Here is a 26,582-nt window from a genome sequence, read left to right on the forward strand (position 1 = left end):
CATGGAGTTCTCGCCGATGCCGTTGTTGCTATGGTAGTGGTGAACTACATTCAGGTGGATGTATGTCCTAACCGAGAATTCATCATCAGATTGCTCAAACCAGGGATTTGGTGAACTTCAATTTTCAATCACATCTGATGATTCTCACAAAAGTGTTAAGATGAAGAAATGTGGGATTCGGATAGTGTATCAGAAAGATTTTGAAGATATCGTTGAACACTCCGCCACAGATGGACCAATAGCTAAAGGTTCCCTTGTAAAGCGAAAACGTAATGTTTATGAAGAGACAGAGGCCGGGCCACAGTAAAAAAGGATGGTAAAGTTTTTCAATTTTATGATGTGTTGACCGAGGAAGAAACCTTAGTTACTCTCAGTTTATTCATTCGTTTTCAGTATTTTTAGGATATTTATATTTAATATTTGTACTTCACATATGTTTTAAAATATGTTTTAGTTTCCGTAAAATATTAAAAAAAATTGACTAGCAATCCATTGAGCAAGTGCATACACACATTTACAACCTTTACTCAAGGTATATATACATACATAAATATAATCTTGCGGTTCAATGATCACTGGATTTTGAATGCAGGTGCTTCTAAAGTTGTACGATTCCTTTGAACTCACCGGTTGAAGAAGAGGATCACACATTAAAGACTCCCTCTTAGAAAAAGATAATGGAGAAGCAGAGAAAGACTGAAGGAGCTAAGAAAGTATATCAGCTTGTTTTGATTATTTTTGGTAATATCTCTTTGAAGACTTCATTCTAATGTGGCTTACTATGTTGAGAGGCAGATGTTGAAAATGCGGCTACGTCCGACCAAGTCCTGAATCTTCGAAAGGCACTACTCGGAGCCCTGGAAGAGCTGCTTGATCTGGCTTCACAAAGAAAAGAGCGCTATGTTTCTGACAAGCCCTTTCGTGGCTATTAGGGTATTGCATGTATGGTTCAATGGTCGGTTGTCTCTGTCTTATCACTGCATCATGATTAATGGGAACAAGGTATGATACCTTTGCAAGGTTCCAGAAGAGCTTGTTGATGACCAAAACGGCTTGTTCGTAACAGTTCATATATTGCAAGGTAAGTTGGATTGCACCTTGAAGAAGAAAGCAAGTCTGGGTGAAATGCTTTTATGATGTTTGGAGCATTATCATCCTTATCTTTGCTGATGTTTCTTCCAAGTAAAACACCAAAATTGCTTGCACCAACAGCATGTTGATAGGAGTTTACACTGTTTTCGTGACACTTAGTGCCTTCTTCTCTGGTCTCTCCAATGCCCTCTTCAAAGCTCCAACGCTTCTCTTTGATTTGACTCCTGTTGGGAGGATTCTATCCGGTGTAAGATTAAATTTATCGATGAGCTAGGAGTTAACATAATGTTTTATGTACCCTTTGAGTCTTTTCCCGTGAAACTGAATGCCATTTTATATAAACTCTTGCAGGCTTCATCAGATACGAGTATCCTTGATTCCGGCATACCATTCGCCCTAGTCTGTTGCAGTAGGTGCAACTGAAGTCATGGTTACAACCAGCGTCATGGACTTTATTATATGGCGAGTTCTCGTCACCGTTGTTGCTATGGTAACGTGAACTTCATTCAGGTGGATGAATGTTCTCGTTGTCACCGTTGTTGCTATGGTAGCGTGAACTACAGACAGGTGGATGCATGTCACAAACAAGTCACTTGATTAATTGGAAAAGAAAACCTGTTTTGGATTTTGGGCTTCTTAAAGATCGAGGCTCCATTAGACAATCCAAACGGTGGAGATGTTATCATTTAAGTGATGAAGAATATATCCTAAGATAAAGGCATATGATAGTGATTCAATAAGTTCAAAATTTTTAGGAAGAAGCACGAATCGAATCATTAATATAGCATCAAGGTAAAGCTAATTAGATTTGGTGAAATTCATAATCATTGTATTATTGGGGAAACCAGGGTGAGTTGTGGAGTGGCTTCGAGATTTGAGTGCAAATTTGTTTTGAATTTCTACCATTTTTGATGGTTTAATTGTGTTATTCAGCTGGTAGATCATGGCTTGAACTGAAGGAATCACAGGTTAACCGATGTTCGTAATTTAAGATATAACTGTCAAATATGGGGGGCTCCCTTCTGCCGTAGAATCCAGCATTTACTTGACAACTCCAAATAAACTCATCTAACTAAAGCAAATGACAGAATGGGATAATATCAAAGTTGGAGAACTATTTATTTTGAACTCTACCTCTTGCCGATGTACACATCCTTCTCAAATACACCATTTCTGGTCTATGACCCCAGATTTGTTTCCTTGGAAATTTAGATCTGTTTTGCTCTTTTCCTATGCTACCATCCTTTGATTGTCTATCGTCTGATTTTCAACACCAGATTCAGATATATTTTCCTTTTCATACTTCATCATGTCGTTGTTACCTTCAACTTCATAATCTGTTTCTAGAAAGAAATACGATGTTTTCTTGAGTTTTAGAGGTGAAGATACCCGTAAAAACTTCACTGATCATCTCTATGATGCTCTGAAACGGAGTGGAATCGTCACTTTCAGGGATGATCTGAAGCTGGACCCCGGCGAAGAGACCCCTCCACAACTCTTAAGAGCCATTCAACAGTCGTGGTGCTCGGTAATTGTTTTTTCAGAAACCTGTCTTTTCAGGTTGGTGCTTGGAGGATTGTTAAAAGGGACATAAAGTATTTCCAATTTTCTACATTGTGGATCCATCCGGTTTAAGAAAACAGAAAGAAAAGGTTGAAGTAACATTTTCCAAACATGAAGAGAGATACAAGGAAGATAAAGAAAAGATTCTGAGGTGGCGAAATGCTTTGACTCAAATGGCTAACATCAAAGGATGGCATTTAAATAACAGGTAATTCATTCTATTCTAATCTTTTTCTAGTTTTATTAATTAAAGTGCAAGTTGTGTATTCTGATACTGTAACAGATCTTGCCTTTTGTTTGTTCCCAGACCATACTATGTTTCATGATTCATTGAAAGGAAAAGAAAAGAAAAACTCATTCAAAAGATTTAAGCAAAATATCAAGTAAAGAACTAAATTTTATTTCTTTGCAGGAATGAATCGGAATTTATTGGAGACATTGTTAGAAAAATATCAGAAAAATTATGTCAAACATATCCACTTTTTCTTGATGAGTTGGTTGCAATTAGTTCACGCCTGGAGGAGTTGTATTCGAAAATAGAGATTGGGGAAGATGACACCCGCATCATAGGAATTTACGGAATGGGTGGCATCGGTAAAACAACTCTCTCAAGAGTTGTATGCGACCAAATGTCATCTCATTTTGAAGGTAAATGCTTCATTGCTGACATTCGAGAAGTTTCAGACAAATTTGGACTCGAAACAACTTCTTTTCCAGATATAGTCAGGTGAAGTCTTCAAAATTTTAAATGTTCATGAAGGGAATGCCATAATCAGATTGATGTTGTCGATAATTTACAACACTTGAAATGCTTGGTTGGAACGCATGATTGTTTCGGTTTTGGGAGTAGAATCATTGTAACAACAAGAGATGAACATTTGCTTCAATCTTACCAAGTTGATGATGTGTATAAGCCTTCAACATTGAATGCCAACGATGCACTTCAACTTTTCAATTTGAAAGCTTTTGATAGTGAGACAGTACCGAACGTGTTGCAAAATATGCCAGTGGTCTCCCCCTAGCTCTTGAAGTTTTGAGTTCTTTTTTGTGCGGTAGAGATGTAGCTCAATGGAGAAGTGCAATCCAAAGACTTGAAAAAGATTCTAACAAAGAAAATTGTCCAGGAAAAAATTATTGAGGAACCTGGAAAACGATGTAGATTGTGAATTACTTCCTCGTCGATGTGCTCGGGATCGGGGTTAGCATCGGCATCGAGGCAGCGGTCACGTGGGGATTGGAGGAGGAGTTCGGGTTGTTGATGAGACACGAACGAGTGATAATGGCGATCGAGGAAGTAACGGAGGAAAGCGATGTCGGCGAAGAGAGGAGAAGAAAGGCTAAACAGCTCGGGGAGATTGCGAGTAAGGCCATTGAAGAAGGTGGATCTTCGTATAACAACATGGAGATGTTGATTCACTTTGTGCTTCGACGAACTAAAGAGGTGACTCGAACAAACTCTTAATTCATATGCACATGAGTAACAGTCTTATATGGATTTCATCATTCATACACCAAGCTGCAAGTAGCAGTCTTATCAATATGAAGGCATATAGATATACAACCAATAACTATCTCCGGTCGTTTTCGTCATCCGACCGGAGATGTTTTAGCAGCTAGAAGAATGAGAGCTCGCCGGTGGTAACTACCCCGGAGCTTCTTGTACTTCTGCACAAAGGTCCCGATATCTATTTCCCCATCAAGGAGCTGTCTGTTCAAGATTTCCGATTCCACTTCCGTCGCATTCATTTCATCTACAAGGAAGTAAAACCATCTTTGAGGACTCGCATCTAAATCCAAGTAACGTAGGTGATATAAGATCAATATGTACCTTGCAGCCTATGCATAAACGATGCAGGGGAGTAGAGCTTCAGGGTTTCTTCTATCTGTCTCTCGAGCTCGATTAGTTTTTCCTGAGACGCGGCCAATTCAGTCGTGCGGATAATTCTGCACTGCGATCACACGAAAGAGGTAGAAAATGGTTTTAGAACTGATATACTAACGTTATTTGTGGTTCAGAAAGTCTCACCTGGTTCCTTAGCTCCATGATTTGTGGTTCTTTATCCAAATTGTTCCCTGTTTATTGAAAACATATAAATGTTAAGTTGTCTACCTATGCACATTTCTATATCTGTGAAATTTATGATATTATCATGATACTCAATGGAATAAGAACTCACTATCAAGCTGCATAGTCTCCTTGCGAAGTTCATCTCTTATCTGGTAAAAGAAGTTAATCCGGACGAGTAAGAAACCGGAAAAAACAATGAAATTCAAGGTAACGATCAACACAGTTTTCTCGCCGGATGAATGTCGATTCGAATAAATGGTTCTAAAACATGGCTAAAGTGCAACCCCATCATGATGCCAACAAGGAACAACAAATATAACACTGAGCAAGGCCCTTAGTTAGCGTAGAGCCATGCTCGGATCGGAAAGCACAAACGAAACAATGGAAACCAAAAAGATCCAGCCAACAGGATTTAACAGGCTAAACAGTATTGGTTTAATCCAAATTAAGTTTAAACACAAGATCATCCCCGGTACCCTCAGTATTTCAAGTTAAGTCTTCCTTTCCAAGTCTTTTAAACAGGAACTATTCCACCGAGTTCCGAAACATCGGAACCTTATTAAACATTATCTCCTGACCAGTATGAACATACAGATTACAGAGTACCAATAACGGCTTATCTTCATAATCAGCATTTGGACACAAGAAATGACAACAGCAGCATATGAAAACAAGCAATATGAATCAACAATCTGAATAGCCAGTACCCTAAATATTTCGATACTGGGGTCGGTAATAGACAATCAATCTCACCAAATCCACTGGTTAATCGATACCCCTTGTTATGCTATGGCCAAAAAGCCGAACCGGTAATCTTGAAGACTGGGGAAGTGGACAAGGTTCAAGAAATCAAGGCGATTTTGTTACTTACATTGGTTTGAATCTTAACCTGGTCGACTGACTGTAAGAACCGATTGTAAGCGTCCTTATCAGACAAAAGCTTCCGTAATTCATCGACACTAAGAAAATACGAAAGCAATTAGGACTCAACAAACATTCTTAAGAGGAAATGCAGATGCTTTGCTAGTAACAAGACATAGAACACATGAACCAGACCCATCACCTTTTTTCCTTTAAAAGAGCAATGACTCCAGCAGCTTTAGTGTGTGAAACCGAGTGAGAATGCGACCATTCTGCAGGCCTCGGCAAGTTGAAGCTGTTAGAAGCACTACTACTCGGAGTTGCCGGCCGGGAAGAGCCATCCTGCGGACGTGGCTGAGCTTGTTGCTCGTGTGAATTCCTGCAACATAGTGAAACCAATGCATGCATACCACAAATTATGTCCATGAAAACTCAAAATGCAGTTAAAAATATCGTGGCAGCATTTAACTTTTGACCATGATTTCACAAGTACAACTTTATATACCCGCAAAACTTCTACATTAATGGAAACTCTTAAGCATTTGACAGAGTTAACCCACATTGAAACCCAAACAAAAAGTTGCAGCTGGTGCATATCAAATGACTAGGTGATAGCACCAAAATCACTTGAAATTCATTCTTATAACTAACTTCATGAAAACATATATTGTTTTATAAGCAATGAAAGCAATGAAGTTTATCCCAGATTATAGCTAAAACAAGTTTTATACTATAAATTACAATGACCTAATTGTTCTTAGCACAGATTTTAGTCTTTGATAATCAAAGATCCTCTAAACACCAAAAAAAGGTTGGTAAATGGTGATTCTAAATTATACAATTTAGATTAAAATTCAAGGAAATGGGATTAACTAACATAATAACCCCTAAAAATAAAACAAACCCAGATTAAATTTCACTGAAGCTATAAACAAAATTGAAACAAAAAACAGAGATTGAAGTTAAATTAGTCAAAATCACAGTCAACTTGGGAAAGAAATTAGGCTTCTGGATATCCAAGCAAATGAATAGAGATTGAAGAACTAAAGGAGAAAATCACCTGAACTTGAACATAGCTCAGACAGGTCGACTTGTTGATCGCCGGATAATCAATTAATCCAATTGATCGAATAAAAAAACAAACCGAAAGCTTTGATTGATCCCAATATTCCACAAAAAAGAAGAGAAAATAATACTGTTTGCTTTCATATCGTTTTTCAGTTTTGGGGGTTAAAATGCAAATGGGAGGAAAGATTGGGTTATTTTTTAAATTTAACCCCTTTGTTACACTGGATGTGTCTATATCTTTTTAGGGTAAACTACACGTTTATTACCTAAACTATTACTTGTATTCTGTTTTGGTCCCTAAACTTTATTTTTTTCAAAAGTATACCTAACATTTAGTTTAACTTTCAATTTAGTACTTGTTGTTAAAACATTAACAGAACAAATGATGTGGTAATTTTTTAATTTTTTAATGATGACATGTCATTATCTTATGGTGACATGTCAATATCACTGTTAAGTTTTTAATGGTGGGTACCAAAATGAAAATTTAATTAAACGTTAGATATAGTTTTAAAAAAATAAAGTTTGGGTACCAAAATGAAAAAGTAATAGTTTAGTTATTCAACTTGTACTATTCCCTTTCTTATTTGTCTAGGTTGAATAAAGGGGTAATATACGTTCAAAATACTCTTAATCATTTGATAATGAATGTTCAAATACTGTTGAAGTTGTTGTGCTCGAATCCGTAATCTCTAAAAATGACAATCATCCCTTTAATTATTGATGTCATTTGTTCATGTGAATGGTTTTTTTACGTGTTTATATCTTCTTAACCAATTATTTTGGGGTTAAAATCCAAATGATAGAAAATATTTTAGGTTATCTTTTAAAAAGTAATTAGAAATTTATGTAAAAATATTATAATTTTTTTAAAGCTAATTTGTGAAATTTAAAAGTGTTAATTACATTACACATCCTCAATTTAGAATGATGATCATAATTTTTGAATGAAATTAGAATATTTAAAATTTTGATGACTAATTTAGAACGAGAAACATAATTTAACATTAAATTAAAATATAAAAAAATTTAAAAATCAATTTAGAACGAGAATTATAACTTGAAGATGCGTGATATAAATAACTCAATTCAAAAAGATTATTGTTAATGAATAAGGTAAGTTTTTCATTCTATAATAAGGTAATGGTTTTTTATTCTAAACTAAATTCGATGATTGTTTTAGTCATTTAACTTTTAAAAATTATAAAAGAGTTACTAAATTCGTAAAATTATTATCAAATATCACTATAAAGCTATAATAAGTGTAAACTTTTGATAAATTTATGGTCATTTTGTAACTATTAGATAAAAATAATAATAACTATTTTGTAATATGTGAAAGTTAAATGACCCAGAAAGATCATTTAAGTATAGTTCAGTGACCTATGTATACTTTACCCAATAATAGGGCTGTAAAGGAGCTGAGTCGAGCTCAATACTACTCGAGCTCAACTCGACTCGAAAACTCTAAAATGGAGCTCGACTCGGCTCGGCTCGAAAACTCGCGAACCTAAAATTTCATGTTCAACTCAAACTCGAATCCATGAATTGAAGCTCATAAAAGCTTGAAATGGAAAAAAATAACTTAAATTTAATTCGATTGAAGCTCAAACTCAAACTCAACCTCGAACCTGAACCTTAAATATATAAAAATCTTATATTACAGTTTTAAAAAATCAACACATAAATGTTAATATTATTAGTAATATAACTTTCTTAAAAAATAAAATCTTAATATATTATATTTTCGAGTAACTTGTGAGTTTTTGAGTCGATTATCAAATAGTTCGTTTCAGCTTGTTACAAACTCGAGTCGAGCTCGAGTTAAGTCCATTCGAATCGAGTATTTATCAAGCTTTGATCGAGTCAACCTCGAATAGCTCACGATCTGTTTCGTCTCATTTACACCCCTCCCTAATAATAAACAAAAATAATAAGGGTAAATTACACCAATCATCAATGAATTTTACTCTATCTCATATTTCACCTATTGTCCTTTAAATCCATTCAATTTTATTACTAAACTTTAATACATTTAGTTTTTTTTGTCACTCCACCGTTTTCTCACTAAGGACGTTATAAATTGACTGTTGTATAGATGTAAAACAACGTTGTTTTGGTGAAAATTTCATTTTTTTTTTAAATAGATTCGTTTTAATTCCGTTAACAATTTAACGACGTAGTTACCAAAAAAACCAAATGTCTTAAGTTTAGTGAGATAATTAAGTGGATTTAAAGTAAAATGAGTAAAATATGAGAGAAAGTAAAATTCAGTGATGATTAGTATAATTTACCCAAGAAATAAAGTAGTGGGAACGCTCTGAAAAGGCGCGTAAGGTAATGTAACCTGGCTGTTATTATTACATTCCTTACAGTTGAACTTCCCATGCAAGAAAACACCCTGGACTTTCTCTTAATTAATCACAGTCTCCAAGTAAGGCAAACGAAATCAAATTCGAAAAACGTAACGCCGCTTTCTAGAAAAGTCTCAAATCTTCCATTGGAAACCATTAGCTTTTTTGTTTGGAATTCAGAGAATCTTTTCTGATATACAGTAGAGTAACTACCGGGAGGAGGATCAAATCAATGGCGGTGACGTTACCGGCGTCGATGGTTTCGTTGTACGTCGGGGATTTGCATCCCGATACCACCGACGGGACGCTCTTCGATTCTTTCAATGCGTTCAAAGGAATTTCATCTGTCCGTGTTTGTAGAGATTCATCAACGGGAAGATCTCTTTGTTACGGCTATGTTAACTTCAGTTCTCTTGAGGATGGTGCGTAAGATTTTTTTAATTAATTTTTTAATTATTTTTACTGCTTTTCTTTGATCTCTTACCTGCTCACTTTGGATTTTGAATTTTTTTTATATCAGTTAACTATTTTATTGATTGTATTCAATTAAAAAAAATCTATCGTGTACACCTGAAATCTATTTTTTTTTAATTATAAACTATTTTATCGAAGATGTCCCTTTAAAAATTTATTTATGTCTACCTCCTTCAAAAATTTTACATCGTTCCCTAAAAAATATTTCGGATCCGCCACTGCTATTTAGTGTTTGATTTTTCAATATGTTCTAAAGTGTTCGACAAAAGTATTTTAAGAAAATTCAGTCTTTTTGATTAACTTTTATGTATGGTTCATTGGTTCATGTTTCTCTTTTATGATTTTACTAGCACACTATGCAATGGAGAAGATGAATCACAGTTTGATTCATGGGAAAATGATAAGGGTGGCATGGTGTCTTCGAGATCCTGATACACGAAAGAGTGGAGTTGGAAACGTGTTTGTCAAGGTACAAAACAAACCCTTTTTGTTCTTTTAACTGATATAATCTGAACAAGAGCCTTGGTAATAAAGAAAATGTTAATATTTCTTGAGATCCCGGGTAGAGCATCAGGAATATCAGGGATGTAAGCGTGGTCAAACGGTGTAGAATTTACTATGAACAGATACTCCTTGTACTTACCTCAATTAAGAAAAGTTGATAAAATCTGAAATTCATTGGATTTATTGTATGTTTTCTTTTCAGAATCTAAGTGAATCAATTGATAGTGTGGGGTTGCAAGAGTTGTTTCAGAGGTTTGGAAATGTAATATCCTGCAAAGTTGCAACTTTGGAGGATGGGAAAAGCAAAGGTTATGGATTTGTTCAATTTGAATCTGAAGAATCTGCAACTGCTGCAATCGAGAAGCTTGATAACACCATGATTGGTGACAAGCAAGTGTAATATGAATTTTTCCTTTAAAAAAATTTCATTTCACTTATCTGTTATTGAAATCCATTATTTCAGAAGTTTAATTCTTGTCTTTTTGGTCCCAGATTTGTTGGGAAATTCATGAAAAAGTGTGACAGGGTTTTGCCAAGTCCTGATGTTAAATATACAAATCTGTATGTGAAGAACTTGGATCCAGATGTCACTGAAGAGATTATGCAGGAGAAATTTTCTGAGTTTGGGAAAATTGTCTCCCTGGCTGTAGCAAGGGATAAAAATGGTGCCTCGAGAGGTTTCGGCTTTGTGAACTTCGAATGTCCTGATGATGCCAAGCGGGCAATGGAGTCGATGAATGGATCACAACTTGGTAGGCATACTCAAGTTTAAGTAACATAATTCTAACACTTTGCCTTCATTGATGGCAGAATTCGAACCAAGTGAGGCCTAACACTCTTAGTTTGATGTATGTTTGCATGCTTGTACCCATCAGGTTCTAAGGTTCTATATGTAGCAAGGGCACAAAAGAAAGCGGAACGCGAGCAAATATTGCGTACTCGGTTCGAGGAACTACGGAAGGAGCAGATCATGAAATATAAAGTAAGTTTTTGCCCGAGCTCATTTCTCTACGTGATCATTAATTGTGTTTATTCCTTTCATCATTGTTTATCTTTCTCCAAAATTCAGGCTTCAAATGTTTATGTGAAGAACATTGATGACAATGTTACCGACGATGAGCTGAGAGACCTTTTTAGTCCATGCGGTACAATTACTTCTGTGAAACTTATGCGAGATGACAAAGGAATAAGCAAGGGGTTTGGATTTGTCTGTTTCTCTGCTCCGGAGGAGGCCACTAAAGCTGTCGACATGTTCCATGGTAAGTTAACAAGTTTTTATAATCATTTAGGAAGCTATTCACTAGTGACTTGCATCTCAAGTTTCTTTGTGAATGATCTTTGTCCCGGAATTGTATATCTTTTAGGATATATTTTCCAACGGAAGCCGCTGTATGTTGCGATTGCTCAAAGGAAGGAGGATAGACAAGCACAATTGCAACTTCAGCATGCGCAGCGCATGACCAGATTAGCAGGGCCTTCAACGGCTATTCTTCCCGGAGTATATCCTCAGCTTTACTACACTTCTCCGACCGGCATTGTTTCACAAGTAACTCCGCGGCCAGGGATGATGATGTATCAACCTTTAAGTTTTTGGCCAGGATGGAGGGGTAATGGCTTTGCATTACCAGGCAGACCAGTCTTTCAACCATCACTGCCCATGGTATGCACTCATTCTAGGTACAAACTACTATATGACCTCGAATATATGAGTACTTATTTATGTTATGTCGTAGTTTCCTACTGCTCCAAGACAAATCGGGGCAAACCGGGTTTGGATGAACGGTCCTGCTCTTTTGCATGGTGGTTCTCACCCCTTCACATACGCGCCTCAACCGCAAGAACAGCTGATGCAGACAGTGAACTCTTCGGAAGATCAAAGTAACCAACAGGTTGAACTTTTCCCCCTCTCCCTCTCCCTTTTACATGGATTCACTTGTTATTTATTCTTAAGTCTACGTTGGTTCGACTCTTCATTTTGCAGTGGACTGGGCAAGCTAAATATGTACCGAACGGTCGAGCTCGAGAGTTGAACAAAGGCTCTGATGCGGCACCGGGTGGTTCGAACTCTGTTTCAGCTTTGACACAAGGGAGTGAGATGCTGAGTAGCATGCTTTCTGCGGCTTCACCCGAGCAGCAAAAAGCAATACTCGGTGAACGACTTTATCCCCTTGTTCTCAAGCGCCAGGTAATTATCATAGCCTAGAGCACTTCAGGAATAATGGAATGTAGACAATTACTTGGACATAAATATTCATGTCCAACACTTATATCCATTACATATTCATTATACGAGATTACGAGTACATAACTCTTCAGTGACACTCGCATCCAAAACCAAGTAACATGAACACAGATGTTCCTGAACATATATATTGAGATACGATTATGATTATCGAACACGAATACTTCCTAACCTAACATGTTCCTCTCTTTGTTTTCTCCTGCCTACAGCCTGATCTGGTGCAAAAGATAACCGGAATGCTTCTAGAGATGGACAACTCTGAACTGCTTCTTCTCCTAGAATCCCCAGAATCGCTGGCGGCCAGAGTGGAGGAAGCCATGGAGGTTATCAAGCTCTCAAATGCTAAAATGTCCGGCCAAGATGCCCGTCTTCCCAACTTCCTTTCTACTGGAGTTGCTGTCAACTGAAATCTTGGCTGTCCCAAAAAAAGAAGCCAATCTCAGCAGTAAACTTTCAAAATTTCCCCAACAGTTGTTATTTCTTTATAAAGAAGATGGTGTACTAAAGTTAACCATTTGAGATTATTATTGAAAAGGAAGTTTGAAAATATAAAATGTCTATTAAAAATATAGAATTTGAATTATGTTTACCCTTATTAATAATATGATCTAAAAATTATATCACTTAAATTATAATAAAAATATATTTTATAAAAACTCACTATTAATATTTCAATATATAAACCATGAATTTTATTTACTTTTAAATGATTAAAATAAATTATCTTTAAGGTTGTTAATATTAAATTATTAAAATAAAATGTAAAAGCATAATTTGTTTCCAAAGTCGAAAATAGAAAAACTACAAATCCTAACTCTTGCGGTTAGTTTGAAACCACTATTTATATCGCTATTTTTTTTTATTTTTTACTGGTTTAGAATTTTTTTCAAAATGGACTTTTTAGTTAAAAGTGCATTTAAAAAGCCACGACAAACATTCGTTACTTGTAATAATTGTGAAAAATAAAAATAAATAAAAATAAGTGCACATGATAAAACACAACAAACACTAAATGCAAAGATAATTGAAGAAACGCATTTCTCATGCTTCGCATTTGTTTAATTTAAACTTTACGTATAATTTACGTTTATATTATTATTATTATGAGAAAAAAGATGAGTAAATATATATATATATGTAAAAGTTGAATAATATTATGTGTAAATTACACCACAAAATCATTCAATTATCAACATGTTTACAAACGAGTCATCCAAATTAAAAAGAACTACTAACGAGTCATTTCATTAATCGATTATTATAAATATGTCATGAAATCGTTAAATAATAGATAATCTTTTACATGAATTTTTTTACTGGTAAACTACTATGTTTTTTATTTGACTAACTTTGATTATCAATTTAAAAATTAAGGGAAAATATCCTTAACATTATCGATCCATTCATTTTAGTCTCTAACATTATTGATTCGTATGATTTTAGTCCATCAACCGTTAACTCCAGTTGGATTTTAGTCCCTCAGCCGTATTAGGGACTTAAACAAAAAGGGAGTTAACATAAGTTAATGGCAGAGGGATTTAAATTAGACGGACCAATAATGTTATGGATTATTTACCCTTAATTTTTAAATTAGCGGCTAAAGTCGATCATACCCTAAACAAAAGAGACCATTCACATAGTTTACCCTTTTTTATTCATTAAAAAAATTACTCCTTTTGCCCAGTGTGATGTAAAATAATTCAAAAATGATTGTCATTCAAAGTTAAATTTTATTTTTTTCACTAGAAACTAAAAAGGATAGAAAAGAAAATATGACTCTTTATAGTTATTGAATTTTTCAAAGAGACTATTTAAATGGGATATAATTTAAAAACATAAAAGTGATAAATTTATTGAGATAGGAGTATTATATTAAAAGAGTTACAATCAAGTCAGGTGTTCATGTCTTGACTATCGTATACGATGGTCGATGAACCATAAATTATTTTACCTTAATATTCAACTCGATGCCCTTGTTTAATTCATCATATTATATTTTAAAAAATCTCTCTCAAAAAATATTAAATCACCCATAACTTTTAGACTTCTTGAACGTAAGTTACGCCATCCTCCATTGGAAGACCTCCATTTTGGGATACAATCTCTATCGTTTAGATTGTCAAATGAAACCCTAATTTTCGAGATACCCAAAACCCAAAATGATTTCTTTTTGACTAATTGAGTGACTCGTTTGTGACTTTTTGAAATCGATTAATTAGATGACTCATTTTGTAACCTTTTGAAATTAAGTGATACATCTATGATCTTGATAACAATTGAGTGACATGTGATGTAATTTATCCTAATGATATTATTTTTGTTGCGAAACATTAAATAAAAAACATAAGTTATATCAACAATAAGATGGTTTAGCTAAATGAGACACTAGATTCCTTAAATAAAGTCGGGAGTTAAAATTTCGGTATTTGCAAATGGAGCAAACCAGGTTGGAAGAATCACACTTTTCTTTGTAACACCTAATTTTAATTAGTCGATCAATAAATTAAATAACAAACTAGGTTGAGAAGATTATTAGTCTTTATAGTATCCGATTCGAATTAATCGATTAATAAACTAAATATTAGTAGTTATAAAAAAACATAAGCTGTACAAAATGTAAATGAATTTCCAAAATTTTGAAGTTACGTAATAGGTCAACTCGGCTTTATTAAAGTTAGAGGGAGCACGATCCATTCAAAGACTTACAAATTCAATATTTGGTACCTCCAAATTCAATTTCTTTGACTTACTATTAATCATCACATAACAAACATTAAAATCATGTCTCTGACCCCAAAAAAGAAACAATGTTATGAAAAAAATATTATTAATATAAATTGTTATGATGACTTTGCTTGGGATCTTGCATTTGTTGTTTTTTACTTGAATTAATTGTGGCAATGTTTTATACAAATTAACGAAAATGTTAATATGCAGGGTGGTGGAACTGTAGGTATGGGTCGGATTTTTGGTTAATCCGACCGAATTCCGACCCAAAAATATACATTTTTTATTTGATCTTTGATTTGATTTTTTGAAATAAAATATGAACTGACCCGATCCGAAATAATATATTTATTAAAAATATTTTTTTTATTCAATACAAATAAGTAATTGAAAAAAAATAATACATAGAGAGATATTATTATAATTATCCCTAAATATATAAAGTAAAATTACAGTTTATTTGGTCGGGTCAGCCCATATAGTTTTCACCATAAATCAGAACCGGCCCAACCCGAACATAACTTTAAAAAAACCCAATTCGAACATGATTTTTTTAATAAAAATCTAAATCTATTAGGTCGAGTCGAAACCCGTCAGGTTTCGATCCCGTGTCCTTAGATGGAAGGGATAATCATATTCTCAATGAATTCAAATTATCATATAATTTAATTTTTTATGTAATTTTTATTGTTGATATAATTTTGTGTCTTTAAAATTTTATAACTTTACATCCTTTAAATTTTTAATATAATTTCATAGAAGTTCACACACTTGACATAAAAATGTGTGTTTTTCTTTATTAATAGGTATAAATCAGACACAAAGCTAAGTACAGAGTGAGAAAAGTTCTGATACTTTTCAATTATGATCTCATAATTTTAGGATAAATTATGCATTTAATACCTAAATTATTGGTTTTAATTTATTTTAGTACCTAAATTTTTAATTTTTAAAAACAATATACCTAATATTTAGTTTTTGTTTCATTTTAGTACCCCACTATTAAAAACTTAACTTGCTTAGTACCTAAACTATCAATTTTTGTCCATTTAGTACTTAAACTTTCAATTTTTTCAAAACTTAATGTTAAATTTTGAACGAAAGTGCTAAAATAAAACAAAAACTGAACTTTAGGTATAGTTTTGAAAAAAATTAAAAGTTTAGGTACTAAAACGAATCAAAACTGATAGTTTAGGTTCTAAACACGTAATTTACCATAATATTTATTCATATATCTAATAATTTAATATTTAAAATTTAGGGTAAAGTATACAAATGGTCCCTCGACTATAGGATATTGCTTTATTGAGTCACCCAACTAATAAAAGTTACAAAATGGTTCTCGACTATAGGAAGTTGCTTTGTTGAGTCCCTTGACTATTAAAAGTTACAAAATAGTCACTCTATTATTCATTATATTCCAAACTTGTCATTTTTCATTAAGATTTTGACGGTAGTCAGAGAGCTGTATATTAACCTGCTGACTGAGATATACTAAAATTTGATCTCATAATCTCAAATAACTATCATATCTCAGTCAACATGTTAAAGTTCAGCTCATGCGATCATTAATTTTTTTAATGGAAAAGGACGAGTTTGAAATATAATGAATAGTCGAGTGACTATTTTGTAACTTTTAATAGTCGATGGACTTAATGAAACAACTTTCTATAGTTAGGGGACCATTTTGTTACTTTTAATAGTCAAGGGATTCAATAAAGCAATATCCTATAGTTAAGGGACCATTTGTATACTTTACCCTAAATTTTAAATATTAAATTATGAGATATATAAATAAATATTTTGTAACTTTTAATAGTCGAGGGACTCAATGAAGCAACTTTCTATAGTTGGGGGACCATTTTGTTAATTTTAATAGTTAAGAGACTCAAAAAAGTAATATCTTATAGTCGGGGGACCGTTTTTATACTTTACCCTAAAATTTATAATCCGGGTTATATAAACTAAAAAATAATTAACACCGTCTATCTATAAACACACAGCAGAATTTGAAATAAAACACTTTCGGTATTCTATTAAAGTTCCATTATTCTCTTCATATTAAAAAGAAAACAAAAACATTGACAGAACAACAAAGTGAAATAAAATCTCCATTGCTTTTCTTTAGGGGCATATTCTTTTATCTACTAGAGACCGTCACTCCATTTTTCTAAATCTCGTATGAAAAATTTACGATACAATATATTTGACAAAAAGATTATTATTATCATTATTATTATTATATATATATATATATATATTGAATTAAATATTGATTTCTGATCTATTGATCGACTAATTCAAATCGGATACTATAAAAGCGATGGCGACCCTCCCAACTCAGTTTGCTCCATTCACAAACGTCAGGATTTAAACTTCTGACCTTTACATAAGAGACCTAGTATTTGCCTCATCTCACTAGATTAACTGGTTGTTGGTGATTATTATATTTTTTATTTCCCGTGTTTTTACGTATAATTTGTAATTTATCCTATTTTTATATACAATTTGTTATAAATATTTTATGTAGTTTTATAATATCTTATTTTTTTCTAATATTGATTTTTCCAGAAAAAAGGAAAATCTCATAAAGAGACTCGAAAACTTCGATATTTTCCACATTTACTTTCAACTCTCACTACAAGATCAAAAATTTCTTAATTTATAAAAAACAATAGGTAAACTACACATTTAGTATCTACACTGTTAGTTTTAACGTTTTTTAGTACCTTAATTTTTAATTTTTTAAAATCATATCTAATGTATAGGTTTGTTTTATTTTAGCACCATGCCGTTAAAAGCTTAACGTGTTTCGTACTTCAACTATCAGTTTTGGCCCGTCTTAGTACCTAAATGTTCATTTATTTTCTTCAAAAAAATAGCGTTGAATTTTGAATAGGGGTACTAAACTGAAACAAAAACTAAACTTTAAGTATGATTTTTAAAAAAATAAAAGTTTAGGTACTAAAACAGACTAAAGCTGATAGTTTAGATACTAACTGAGTAATTTACCCAAAAGCAATATTTTAACAACGTGATGCACTCATGCACGTATTTTCCCTTTCCCATTTCTTCAATGGTAAAAGGCAATTAAGTTACCAAATCAAAACTCAAAGCACAATAAATATATATGATATAATTTTTTTTAAATAAAATATATTAAAATAAGAGGGTTGAGTTTTATATCTGAATTAATTCTACTTCAATTTAGTTAATTACTTTTACATATAACAAGAATGAAGAGAATATTCTAAATAAAATATATATTTAAAACTTATTTAATAGATAATTATCAATCACATAATAAATATTTTGTATACAAATTTATTCATTTTATATTCAATTTCCAATCAATATTTTATTTGAATATTATATATATATATTAAAAAAAATTATCATAAATATAGTAAATAAACTACAAAAAGTATTTTCCATTAAAGCATAAATCCAACCCAAAATTTATAAGAAATAATGAAAAAGTAGTTCAAATCAATATACGTGACTTTTATGTCATATTTTTATTAACGGTTTAATATTCAATTGATTAAAATAAAAATAAATATATTATTTAAATTTAATGATGAAAATAAGAGTGCAACGAAAAACGAGTGATGAAATTTATTGTAAGGCTAAGGTAAAAGACTGTGTAATTGAATTTTATTCTTTCTCTTATTTTGTTAATTGTATTTTAAAGTATTTTAATTTACTTACCGAACTTAATACATTTGATTTTTTGGTCATTCAAGCGTTTCTTGACTAACGATCTTATAATATGATTTTTTTTCTTTTATTTTTAATCAGCAAAATAAAAATTTAATAATTGAATTTTACTCTTTTTTTTTATTTCACTCACTATACTTTTAATTATTTTCAATTTAATCACTAAACTTTATGTATTAGATTTTTTTTTGTCACTCCTCCGTTAACAACAAAAATACCACGTCATAACTCCGTTAGTAAGGAATCGACTGAATGACAAAAAAATCTAATGTATTAAGTTTAGTGAGAAAAATGAAATGATTTAAAGTACATCTGCAAAATTTTTAGTTTACCCATTAAACAATAAACTTAGAAATGAGGTTGTTTGTCTCACTACAAGTGATGTGCACACCTAAAAACCCCACTTTCAACAATGGCGCGTGAAGCATGCACTTGATTAAACAAATACCGAGTGGGATACGAGGAAATTGACACGGGAGTTTCCCGGGGGATTTTCTAAAACCTTTCTCTCTCTGCTATTTATACTCTCTACTCTCACTTCTTTCTTCACCAAACGATCAAACATTTTCCTTTTCCACATAATTTTTCGAGAAAAAAACCTTGTTTGGCTTAAAATAATTTCCTTTGACCGAACCAACAACAATGGAAGTCATCGAGACTCAAACAGCTGTTTTAACCTTCGATGTTAACTCCAAGCCTCCGTTCTACGAGAGCGCCGGGCTTTCTCGGGGATCCGAACGGTCCAGTTTTTTCTCAGTGGATAGTCCGAAAGAAGCTAGCGAATCGGATTCCGGGAATACGAATAACAACAGCGGTGGACTCAAAATGCCGTCGCCGTCGATCGACGGTGGATATTCTCAGGCTGGGAATCACGGGGGCGGGGTTTTCCTGGAGACGAACGCGGCGGTTAAGGTGCAGAAGGTGTATCGGAGTTACCGGACACGGCGTAGGTTAGCAGATTCCGCTGTTGTCGCTGAAGAACTCTGGTAAGTACAGAGAATCTGTCTTTCGCGTTGTCTTTAGGGCAAACTATGCGTAAAGTCCCTATGTTTTTGGTTTGCCCAACTTTGTTCACCAATTTAAAAAATTTAAAAATTAAGAGGAAATCATCCTAATATTATTGATTCGTTCGATTTTAGTCACTCTTCAGTTCATTTCCTATAATCTCCCTTTGTTTAAGTCCCTAAAATTGCTGAGGAACTAAAATCAAATAGGAGTTAACGGCTAAGATACAAAAATCGAACGGATCAATAATGTTATGGACTAAAATTAAAAGGATCAATAACATTATCGATCATGTCCCTTAATTTTAAAATTGGTGACCAAATCGATCAGTCAAAAAACACAGAGGACTATCCGGATAGTTTGCTCGTCTTTTTCCTTAAAAAAAGTTAAATATTTTGTATTTATTTAGAACAATTATAGTTATTACTTATCATTTTTAAAAAAATAAAATTTCAGGTGGCAGGTATTGGATTATGCAAGGCTTAAGCGCAGCACGATTTCGTTTTTCAATGATTTGAAACCTGAAACTGCTGCTTCAAGGTGGAACCGTGTTCTCCTAAATGCTTCCAAGGTAATTTTACGATATTCAATTCGCATTAATTATTTAATAGTTTGAATATCGATGGTTATATTTAATTTTTTTATATTTTGTTTAGATCGGAAAGGGATTGTCCGAAGACGCTAAAGCTCAGAAATTGGCTTTTCAGCACTGGATTGAAGCTGTAATTTTTCTTAAATCAAAAATTCATTTTACATTTTGGGGTAAACTATGCAGATAGTCTCCTATGTTTTCGGTCGGACCGATTTTGGTTATAAATTTAAAAATTAAGTGGAACGGTCCTTAATGTTATCGATTAGTTCGATTTTAGTATCTAATATTATCGATCTGTTTGATTTTAGTCCCTTACTTAAACAAAAGGATATAACGAAAATTAATGGTCGAGGAACTAAAATTGAACGGATTGAAAATATTAGGGATCATTTCTCCTTAATTTTTAAATTGGTGACCAAAGTTGGACAGCCCCTAAACATAAGGGACTATTTGCATAGTTTACCCTAAATTTTTATTTGGAATGAAAGTTTATTTTTTTTCTTCGTGAAATGTAGATTGATCCACGCCATCGATACGGGCATAATTTGCATATCTACTACGAAGAGTGGTGCAAAACTGATGCTGGTCAACCATTTTTCTACTGGTAAGTCCAACTTCAACGTTCGACATCGGTTACTCGAACTCGAGTGATTGTCGTATAAGCATACGTATACAAGTCGCATATGTATGAGTACGATATTTGTAGGATACATGTGTTGGACAAGGGTAGTTAACGAAAAACGAAGAGTTGGAGAAATATAGTCACGGGCTTGAAATATTCCGATGGAGGAAAGGGTTGCTTGAGCAGCTAGTTGTTCGTGGGGTTCGGGTGTCGAATAAGGGTATTTTAGCTACAAGCTCAAAATGTCCCGATGGAGGAAAGGGTTGCTGAAGCAGTTGAATTGCTTGCTGAGTTTCTGATTTTTGTGTTGTTTTCCAGGTTGGATGTAGGGCCCGGCAAAGATATTAATCTCGACGAGTGCCCGAGATCGAAGCTCCGACATCAATGCATCACGTATCTTGGACCTGTATGTACCTTCGTATTGTTCGGTTCGATCTTATATGTTTCTGGTATCCTAATGCGTTTCTTGTGTTTTGGTTGGGGAAACAGCAAGAGAGGGTAAATTATGAGTACGTTGTTGTTGAAGGAAAGATCATCCATAAACTAACCGGGAATGAACTCGATACGATCAAAGGATTGAAAGAGGGGAAATGGATATTCGTTATGAGCACCTCGAAGAAATTGTACGCCGGCAAGGTAAACGGTTTAAATCCGAACGGAAATCGCTTGTGCTGCTTTGTGGAAAGTATTGGAAAACTTAAAAACCGCCTTTTTGTTGTAACTTGCAGAAGAAGAAAGGAATGTTTCATCATTCGAGTTTCTTGGCCGGAGGAGCAACATTAGCAGCTGGTAGGCTGGTGGCGGAGCATGGAGTTCTTAAGGTATCGGTTCATTATGTGATTGTGATTTATAATTCGATATCGGTTCCGTTTTAATGAATGGATTGTTATTCAAATTTGTATCCATAGTTAGTCGTTGCAGCTAATTGGCAATGTCGTTGAAGTTCTGATACATTCCTTCATTTTTCAGTCAATTTCTGCATATAGTGGACATTACCGGCCGACCGATGATAGTCTCGATAGTTTCTTATCGATTTTGAAGGAGAACGGAGTGGACCTCGATGAAGTTGAGGTATCTTTCGATCCATCTGTTTTCTCTTCTGCAATAGTCGAACTGAAATTTCGATGTTTCAACGAGGGAAGTGATGATTGTGTTGTACAAATGTTCAGATACGCCGAGCAACTGATGACTCCGATATCTATGATGACGGAAAAGCCAGCAGTGTTGGTAAACCGATTGAATTCTCGATAAGCACAGTGCCAACCGAACCTGAAATCGATGACACATCAAAGAACTTGTCCTCCGAATCATCTGGAACTAATCAAACCAAGACCACAAACACTTACAAAAGGTCTTTATCCGGTGGTCTCCAAAGCCCGAGAGTCGAGGTGCCCGAAAAAGCCATATTGCAGAGGATCAACTCCAAGAAGGCAGCTAAATCGTACCAATTAGGACATCAACTGTCCCTCAAATGGTCGACCGGAGCAGGACCAAGGATCGGCTGCATCGTGGATTATCCCGTAGAACTGAGACAACAAGCACTAGAGTTTGTCAACCTATCTCCGAGAACTGAAACCCCTTCCCCTCTCTGGTCTCCAAGAACACCACGGACCCCTACCACGCCTTTGGCATGCCGGAGTCCTGGTGGCCTTGCATCAACTACATCTCAACCGGGGTCAAATATTGCTAATGCTGATGGGATTTCCGGAATCTAATTGTAATATTCCGTCAGTTTAATCTTTAGGGTTTCAGTTTAAACTGATCTGCTTTAATGTTTGAGGCTTTTAGCTAGTAGTAACAGCCTTATTTTTAGTTAGATCTTCATTGCTTTTCACAGTTGATATTCATCGGTCTTTTAAGGAATCAACAAACTCAGCCTTGGCGTTACGGTACCCGTAATTAGGTTGGTGGTTCGGGTTGATTTTAGATCGGATTAAATTGAATAAAATCAATTCAAAATTTTAAAAAATTCAAGTCATTCAGGTTTGGGTTATGATAATGTCAAGTTTGGACCACGTCTGGTCCAAATCATTCGGTTTCGGTTTAATACTCGTATTTACGGGTTTGAATTAGGCATTGTCATACCACTGGTATGACTACTTTTATTGTTGCCGTCATTGTGGAGGAAGAGGACCAAGATATCGAAGCAGATCGAGTTAGGCATTGTCGTCCTCGTACCACCGGTATGAGTCATACCGTATGACCGCCTTGTCACACGATAATCTACGAAAACCGACCTGATAAATTCAGTTGGTTCGGTCGGTTAATCATGTTAAATATATTTACAAAAACCAGACAAAATAATCCATAAAACCGACTCCACAACAAGAAAAATGGACCAAACCATCTCAACTCAAACCAAACTAACCAATGGTTGAAGTTTTGCCCATTTTAAACCATAAACCCTGAACCCTAAACCGATTCAAACAGAGAAAAGTAAATGCAGGAACCAGAGAAGTCATGACTCATGACAGCAAAACACCCTCTGAGCCACAACCATTGCATTCATTTCCAAGCTATTCTGTTTCACTGTAATGCGCAATTGTTGAGTAAGCCAAGTAGGCAAGAAAATTCTTCTTCAACAGATTATCAGCAAATCCCACTCGAAAGCCGAATTCCTTAGCAGCATACTTAGGACTGTAAACGAATCGAACATTCAACGAATCATTTGGCGTGAAGTTCACTTATGTTTGTTTATTTATTAAGAGAACGAACATGAACAAAATTTTGTGTTCGTTTAATTAAATGAATGAACACAAACAAAAGTCTCGTTCGTTTATTTACATTCGTGAACATTCGGTAATCCGTTCGTTTATGTTCGTTCATTTATGTCAGTATATGTTCATTCGTTATATTCATTCATTTATATCCGTATATGTTCATTCGTTATATTCATTCATTTATGTCCGTGTATGTTCGTTTATATTCAGTCTAATCTTCATACCCATTTAAAATATTAAGACTCAATCATTAATATTTTAAAATATTTTAAAACCCAAACAATTTTAAACTCAAATCAGTTAAAGAAAATGTAAACCATACACATTTAAAACTTAAATAATTTATTTTCATTTATTGTGTTCGTTTATGTTTATTTATTGTGTTTGTTTACGTTTATTTATTATATTTGTTTACATATGCTCATTCGTTTGTGTTCGTTTATCATTTAAATGAATGAACATAAACGAATACAAACAAGCTACATCCCTTAACGAATAAACACGAACGAAAAATTATGTTTGTTTATTTGTTCGATTAAAGTTAAACAAAAGAACATAAATATATTATATTTTTGTTTGTTCGGCTTGTCAGCATTAACCCTATTTTACCAACACATTTAAATCCACATTCTCCACAGGCAAATCTTCCATCATAATCAAGCCACATTCCTTAGCGAATAAACACAAATAAGAAATTGTGTTCATTCATTTGTTCGGTTAAAGTTAAACAAATCTTGTTTGTTCGGTTTGTTAGCGTCACCCCCCATTTTACCAACACATCTAAATCCACATTCTCCACCGGCAAATCTTCCATCTCTTTGATGTGTTGGGAAGATTTGCCGACTGCATATATATTTATAAATTTTATATATAGATCGATTTTCTTGGTCAAATTAATTTAAAAATACAAAAAAATTATAACCAAACAAAAAAATTCCATAGAACCGACTGCATAACAAGAAAAATCGACAAAAACATCTAAATTTGAATCGAACTGACCAAGGTAGTCTCAACCACATGTTCTTGAATCTATGGAGCAAATAGAGAAGTAATGGATATTGAGACCCGAACTCCAAACCTTGAGCAAAATAATATCAATTTCATGAAAGAACGTGTTGCATAAGAAAAGGCAAATCAGAAATTTCTAGAATTAGGACTCAGGAAAGGATAGTCTAATTACTTATAGAATTAGAACTCGGGAAATAATAGTCTACTTACAAGGTAGTATACGTACGAAATACTTTCAACCAATTGACAATGAACGCTCATGCACTTTGTAGACGTCATGCTCAAACCGGAACCTCTTGAGAGAATAACACTCCAGGCTGCTTGATGAGTTCTAGTTTCATCACAACAATTTTTTAGTAAGCTAAATAGGCAAGCAAATTCGTTTTCAACAGATTATCAACAAATTGCACTTGCCAACTCTTTGCTCCAATAAGTGGGTGGTAGGGCACAATGTGCACTCTCAATGACAAGATACCGACATTCATGCGAACGAGATTGAGAGTGATAGATAAACTTTCACAAAAACTGTGTACAAGCATAAAAGCATGCGCTGGTTTTATCTTATCTTTACCGAAAGAAGATGCTAATGCTGCATTGCTAAAAAGCTTAACATGCTACAATCTTGACTGTAAACAGATAAAAAATGAAGGGTAATTATTAATTAATATACAATACAAACTCTGATAGGAAATGAAGAATTGAACTCGATAACAAGAGCATCTGCACTCTGCAGCACATAAATTAGAGCATGAGAAATTACCAAAAAATGGAGTAAATTACATGGCAAGGAGTAATCTCAAGCAGAAGAAACTATAGATCTTCCACTGTACTCACTCAAAAGAATTGAGGATAGACTATAATACCTGATTTATAAATCCGATACCAATGCCAAGAAAAACACGGCTAAGCACATAACGGTTGAAGCATAATCAGTGATCACCAAGGGCTATAAGCCCTGCTACAATAGATCCTCCACTGCACTCTCTCAGGAGAACTGAAGAAGAGAATTCAATGTCAAATTTTCTAATAAAAAAATCCAATAAAACTAAAGAAACATTGCTAACCAAATGAAATATCTGCAAAAAAGAATACAGTTAGAAACTAGGCTAGAACATTTGAAGATTCAAAGATTGATCTTTAATGGTGAAGATCAAAATGCAATATCTGCAAAAAGGCAATCAAACCAAAATTTTTAGCCACATGAAATGAATGTAGGGCTAATCAAGAATAGAATTTCAAGAGGGAAACCTGAGTTTAGTGTACCTGGATATGTCAACATTGATTTGAATTTTTTTTCGAGAGAAAGGCTTTTGAAGGGAAGCAGAGTGAAACATTAGAAGCGAGATCAGGTAGCAAGAAAAGAAACCACAAATTAGATTCCGATGACTTATCAGAAGCTAAAAGAAAAGGCACAATCAAGTACCAGAAAATCAAGTTCCTAGCAAAAAACACATTCTCTCTGCTGTGTTATCTGTGTCTTTTCATTTAGCCTCTAACTAGTTACCGGAAACTAATTACCGGAATCTTTTCTGTTGAAGGTGAACGCTAAAATCACAATAGTTGTTCATCTTGAATGGATCTGAGAAATATAAATCAGATCAGATGAAATCATTGAACAAGCAAAAACACTAACGATCATTTCCAATTTAGAAATCAAATCGAGACCAGCGAAATGTTCTTTCAAACAAATGGTGCATAATTATAAACGAACAAACAAACAAAACGAAATCCCCAAAAGGAATCGAAGTCAAAGAGCTCAGCATTAAAGAAAATTCAGCAGAATCAAAGCAAGAGATGAAAACGAAACTAGTATAATCAGTTATACTCACTGGTTCGATGCGTCAATAGCTGTGAAGTTGAGAGGAGAGCGGCTGTCCGAAGAGTAAAGCTAGATATATAAAGAAATTTATTTGTGAGGGCCTAATTAGGGCAAACGTTTTGGGCTTAATGCCCAAGTAAGGG

At 34.0% G+C, this 26,582-nt stretch overlaps 4 protein-coding genes across 5 annotated transcripts in view; 3 read left to right on the forward strand and 1 right to left on the reverse strand.

The window, feature by feature from the left end:
• LOC120183916 (TMV resistance protein N-like) overlaps positions 1–26,582 on the forward strand; it is a 50,399-nt gene that overhangs the window by 15,369 nt on the left and 8,448 nt on the right. The window lies entirely within an intron of this gene.
• On the reverse strand, positions 4,101–6,799 carry LOC120183918 (vacuolar protein-sorting-associated protein 37 homolog 1-like). The gene is made up of 7 exons (XM_039188507.1): positions 6,645–6,799; positions 5,787–5,963; positions 5,595–5,682; positions 4,833–4,872; positions 4,682–4,728; positions 4,484–4,604; positions 4,101–4,406 (listed from the first exon to the last, which is right to left on the reverse strand). The coding sequence occupies exons 1-7, from the start codon at positions 6,656–6,658 to the stop codon at positions 4,243–4,245; spliced, it is 651 nt and encodes a 216-aa protein (XP_039044438.1). The 5' UTR covers positions 6,659–6,799; the 3' UTR covers positions 4,101–4,242.
• LOC120183912 (polyadenylate-binding protein 7-like) lies at positions 9,215–12,633 on the forward strand. The gene is made up of 10 exons (XM_039188501.1): positions 9,215–9,428; positions 9,831–9,949; positions 10,187–10,380; positions 10,477–10,736; positions 10,860–10,966; positions 11,054–11,243; positions 11,349–11,644; positions 11,718–11,873; positions 11,966–12,169; positions 12,436–12,633. The coding sequence occupies exons 1-10, from the start codon at positions 9,239–9,241 to the stop codon at positions 12,631–12,633; spliced, it is 1,914 nt and encodes a 637-aa protein (XP_039044432.1). The 5' UTR covers positions 9,215–9,238.
• Positions 19,301–22,636, forward strand: LOC120183913 (IQ domain-containing protein IQM3-like). The gene is made up of 9 exons (XM_039188502.1): positions 19,301–19,659; positions 20,135–20,249; positions 20,335–20,400; positions 20,786–20,874; positions 21,211–21,298; positions 21,382–21,528; positions 21,621–21,713; positions 21,862–21,963; positions 22,062–22,636. Exons 1-9 carry the CDS (start codon positions 19,316–19,318, stop codon positions 22,605–22,607), a joined length of 1,590 nt encoding a protein of 529 aa, XP_039044433.1. The 5' UTR covers positions 19,301–19,315; the 3' UTR covers positions 22,608–22,636.

Source organism: Hibiscus syriacus, unplaced genomic scaffold (assembly GCF_006381635.1).
Source record: "Hibiscus syriacus cultivar Baekdansim isolate YM2019G1 unplaced genomic scaffold, ASM638163v2 tig00112852_pilon, whole genome shotgun sequence".
In the NCBI taxonomy this organism is placed as follows: domain Eukaryota; kingdom Viridiplantae; phylum Streptophyta; class Magnoliopsida; order Malvales; family Malvaceae; genus Hibiscus; species Hibiscus syriacus.

Coding starts and splice junctions, on each gene's coding strand:
- LOC120183912 (XM_039188501.1), top strand. CDS start 9,239: ATGGCGGTGACGTTACCGGCGTCGATGGTTTCGTTGTACGTCGGGGAT. Junction 10,381..10,476: donor ATGATTGGTGACAAGCAAGT/GTAATATGAATT, acceptor TTTTGGTCCCAG/ATTTGTTGGGAAATTCATGA. Junction 11,244..11,348: donor AGCTGTCGACATGTTCCATG/GTAAGTTAACAA, acceptor TATATCTTTTAG/GATATATTTTCCAACGGAAG.
- LOC120183913 (XM_039188502.1), top strand. CDS start 19,316: ATGGAAGTCATCGAGACTCAAACAGCTGTTTTAACCTTCGATGTTAAC. Junction 19,660..20,134: donor GTTGTCGCTGAAGAACTCTG/GTAAGTACAGAG, acceptor ATAAAATTTCAG/GTGGCAGGTATTGGATTATG. Junction 21,529..21,620: donor AGAAATTGTACGCCGGCAAG/GTAAACGGTTTA, acceptor TGTAACTTGCAG/AAGAAGAAAGGAATGTTTCA.
- LOC120183918 (XM_039188507.1), bottom strand. Junction 4,605..4,681: donor TCATGGAGCTAAGGAACCAG/GTGAGACTTTCT, acceptor GTGTGATCGCAG/TGCAGAATTATCCGCACGAC. Junction 4,407..4,483: donor GTTTATGCATAGGCTGCAAG/GTACATATTGAT, acceptor ACTTCCTTGTAG/ATGAAATGAATGCGACGGAA.